The following is a 4,358-nucleotide window of genomic DNA, read 5'->3' as shown; positions in this document are numbered from 1 at the left end:
GGAATGCCGTATTCAGAGCAAAGTTACGCACTGAAAACCCTGACAGAAAGACTGGCCTGTGACAAAGGCCCACCCTACAGGATGGAGCCTGAGCTTCACTTGGGCGAGAGGCCAGGCCTGTCTGGATCCCCCTGGCAGCCCCAAGTGTACAATAGGCCTTGGCATAGAGAGAGGCTCAGCTCAGACTGACCAATGAAGGGGCAAACCTTCAGAGTCCTGATCATGTGTCAGCTGAACAAAGCAGTACAGAAGGCACTTCAATTTTGCATTATTTCATCTTTATGCAGCCCTGTGACAGGAAGATTTTTTTTCCCCCACTTTGCAGGATAAAGTTCAGTGGTACAGTAGGCTGAATAATAGGTCAAAGAGAAAGCTAGTCTTTTTTTTTTAAGATTTATTTTATTTATTGTTTATTAATTTTTAATTTTGCCATAGGGTAATGCACTCACCAGAGAAACACACACACACACACACACACACACACACACACGTGCGCGCGCACAGAGGTAAAGTGAGAAAGCAAACTGCTAGGTCTGGGATGTGAACCATGATCGGCCATGTGGGAATCTAGTGCCTTAACCACCATGCCACCTGCTGGCCCCGAGATAGTAAGTCTTAATCCCTGGACTCTGGGAATGCTTCTTAACAAAAAAACCTTTGCCGATACAATTAGGTTAAGGAGCAGGAGATGAGGAGATCATCTTGGGCTACCCAAGTAGGACCCCGAAGCAATCACAAGCATGCTTACAAGCTGGAGGCAGAGCAAGATGTGACACAGAAGAGAGGATGATATGACCACGAGAGACTGCAGAGATGTAGCTGCCAGCCCAGGACACCTGCCATCACCAGAAGCTGGAAGATCCTGGATCTGGGAGCCTCCAGAGGAAGTGCAGCCCCGGTCAATGCCTTGATTTTGGACTTAAGAACTGATTTTGAACTCCAGGACCAGCGAGAAGACACTTCCTTTTGTTCTACCTACCAAGTTTGAGGTGATTTGTAGTAATAGCCATAGGAAATGAACACAGTCTATTGCTTGGTTTCTCCATAGGCAGGAAATGAAATAACGTAGCTCAAGAGTTAGACTTTTCTGGCTAGTACTCCTTCAACTCTACCACCTTAATTTTTTAAACTCAATCTTTGCAATGTAGAGGCTTCCTATAATTTGTGAATAAGAAATTTCCACATTTGCATGAATTTCAAGCCAATGAGTTGACACTGAAAATGATCTCTGGGTGAGGGGCCAGGAGTGAGGACAGGACAGGCATGAAGAATGCCAAGTTTGCCCTTGGCTTCTCATTTGTCTGTTCCTTATAACTTGTGCTCAGAGTAGGCCTGACGTTGACACACACTGGGCAGTTCTTACACACAGTGGTCCGTATGCACCCCAACGAAAACTGTTCCTCTATTTGGGATATATCTGATGAAATGAAGTGCCTCATTGTAACCTTGTCTTTGCTACCTTTTTTTTTTTTTTTTTGGAGAGGTTTTTGCTATAGGGCCTGTGCACTCACCGGAAAGACAGAGAGAGACAGAAAGCGAGAAATCACCCCTTAGGGGGGATGGCGACGCTGCAATCCCTTCTCCTCCATTCTCCTCTCAGGATTTTGGGCCTGCACACACACGGGCCTGGTGTGAGTTTTAAGCCACCGAATCCGGGACGCAAACTGCAGTCGACTACATGGGAGTCCAGTGATATAGCCATTATGCTAACTGCTGGTCCCGTCTTGGCTACTTTTTATCAAACTACTTTATTACATAGAGTTTCAAAAGGCTCAATTATTCCCAGAAGTTTTTTTTTTTATTTGTTTGTTTTTGTTTTTGGGTTTTGTTTTTTTATTTTTTCTCCCCATGATGTACCAAAACTGGCTGATCACTGGCAAAGAGGCCTTCCAAGAGTGGAAAAGCTTGACATAGATTTATAGTGTAATTAAATTACTCAAAAAACACCTTAAATAAATTTTAAAAATAATTCAAGTTCTCACTTTTAAACTTAATGCTTAAAATGAATTTGTTTTTTGGCACTGGTAACCCTATTTTAAAAATATATTTAGCTATTGGGACAAGCAGGTGGCATGGTGGTTAAAGTGCTAGACTCGCATATAGTTGACTACAGTTCGGGTCCCAGACATGTCAGCTTGCTTTCTCACTTTACCTCTCTCTCTCTCTCTCTCTCTCTCTCTCTCTCTGTGAGTGTGTGTGTGTGTGTATGTGTGTGTATGTGTGTGTGTGTATTTATGTATATGTAAATAGCTATCTCTTAACTGATGAAATCCCTGACAATGGTTTTTCTTCATTGAGACAGAGGAAATTTTTATATAAACTGGTCCCTTTTCCAGTGGCCCAGTTTCATCGTGCAGGCCGTAATAAATATTTAACTGTTATCCTCACTGCAGCCTACTTAAATATCAAAATGGAATTTAAAATAGCACTTGGAGCTAAGAGAGAAACCAGCACACACAGATCTTTTGCCCAAGAGCAAAAGCTATGACTAGAAATGACATTGGTTAAATAAATTATTATACTGGAAATAGCAAGGTCAATGCCTATGTAAACTATTTATTTGCTCCTGTTTAGAGGACTAATTGCTTTATATGTCTGCACAATGACCAGACGTTCAGAGCCTAGAAATGAAATGCCATAAAAACGCAATCTGTATTTTCTTACCTCTTGCTCTAGACAAAACCATATCCTTTATTATTTGCATAATAACGCGCCCAAGGATCATGATGGAAATCAGATGATACACTCTCCATGGAGTCAACGCAAGGAACCTGGAAGGGAAAAAAAAATTGCAGTTTCAAGTTGAGGACTTTAATCTTTTTTAAAAATTAGGTTTACTTCTCATTACAGAAAAAAAAATGCACTCAATAATGATTTCACTTTGCAAAATCACTGCAATGTGACACGGAAGTGATTTCTCAGACATCAAGGTCAGTTAACAAAAGCACTTGAACCATGTGCTTTTGTGCACGGCTTCCTGCTCCACCTCGAATTTAGGGGGAGGATGTGCTGTCCTGGGTATGGCCCAAATACTCCCAGTGTTGGGCTTCTCTACTGGCAGATGGAGACTGGAGCTGACCTAGAACACAGTATGACGGCAAGAGAGCCAGAGCTGCAGAGTTTTCCAACAGACGCCGGGTGGCTACGGCGATGCCCTTGACTCCCCACCCTGTCTTCTGTTTCTCCATGCTGTACTCAGTTTTCTTTCCACCCCTGTTCTTCCTCACATTTCTCTTTTTTTTTTTTTTTTTTTTTTTTGCAAGAGGGTGTGTGTGTTCCCGAGACAGAGAGAAAGAGAGAAAGCACCCATAGTGAAGTATGGTAATGTGGCAATCCTTCTCCTCTCTCTCTCCTCCTATTGGGGATTTTGGGCATGCACCTGGCATGCTTCTCAGACCACAGAGTCTGGGACTCAAAGTGAAGTCAGCCACGTGGGATCTGTCTGCCTGAACTCTCAACTACTAGGCCATGGAGGTGACTCCAAAGCCCTAACTCTTAAAAATATTATAAGTAATTAAATGAGTAGTTAAGGGTTGAACTTGCTAACCTTTTATTTATTTGTTGTTATATTTAATTGCCAATAAGAGTGTATGTTTGCCAGAGAGAGACAGAGTGATGGGAGGGAAGCACCCCCCAGTGGGACAGTCACGTTGCAGTACCGTTCCCATTTCTCTGTCTCATCAGACTTTGGGGCATGTACACACACCTGTCATGGATTTTAAGCTGCTGAGGCTGGGATTCAAACTGCATGATGGACCATATGGTATCTTACTCTCTTAACCACTAGGCTACAGAGCTGTATTTATTTATTTATTTAAGTTATTTATTTCTTCCAAGAGGGAGAAAGTCAGACAAAGAGACAGCAGGGTCCCAACACCATGATTCCCTCCACCAGCTGGCCCTGATCACGGTCACGCACAGGCCCAGCTTTCTCAGGGAGGCCTCCAGACGCGAACCCAGAACCTCCCATGTAAGTCAGCATCACAGAGTGTTGTGTTTTACAGTGTGCCGCCATCTGGCCTAACGACGTGCTCTCTTTAAGATGATTACTCTCTGTAAGTCTGCCTACCTGCCCCTCCTCTATATTCACCAGGGACAGAACACAATCCTGCAGTACTTTTTGAGGTCTGGCTTATAAAGGAATGGATTGGCAAAGCCAGCAGGTGGTGTGGTGGTTAAGGTGCTGGACACCCACATGGGTGACCACAGTTCAAATCCTCGACCTGGGGGCTTGAAAATTACACCAGGCACACACACATGTGCACATGACCAAGATCCTGAAAAAAGAAGGAATTACAACATGGCCATCCATGGGGGTGATTTCTCTTTGCGTCTCACTGTCTCTCTCTGTTTCTCTC

At 43.5% G+C, this 4,358-nt stretch overlaps 1 protein-coding gene across 2 annotated transcripts in view; it reads right to left on the bottom strand.

Annotated features, from left to right (window-relative positions):
• RETREG1 (reticulophagy regulator 1) overlaps nucleotides 1-4,358 on the bottom strand; it is a 159,729-nt gene that overhangs the window by 111,428 nt on the left and 43,943 nt on the right. For both annotated transcript variants that reach the window (XM_014582835.2, XM_014582834.2), the window contains exon 2: nucleotides 2,665-2,771. In XM_014582835.2, coding sequence (XP_014438321.1) covers nucleotides 2,665-2,725 — 61 coding nt within the window. In that variant the 5' untranslated portion in view covers nucleotides 2,726-2,771. The remainder of the gene's footprint in view (nucleotides 1-2,664; nucleotides 2,772-4,358) is intronic.

The sequence above is a fragment of the Tupaia chinensis genome, unplaced genomic scaffold (genome assembly GCF_000334495.1).
Source record: "Tupaia chinensis unplaced genomic scaffold, TupChi_1.0 Scaffold143836_1, whole genome shotgun sequence".
In the NCBI taxonomy this organism is placed as follows: domain Eukaryota; kingdom Metazoa; phylum Chordata; class Mammalia; order Scandentia; family Tupaiidae; genus Tupaia; species Tupaia belangeri.
This window is presented reverse-complemented; position numbering and strand designations above follow the sequence as displayed.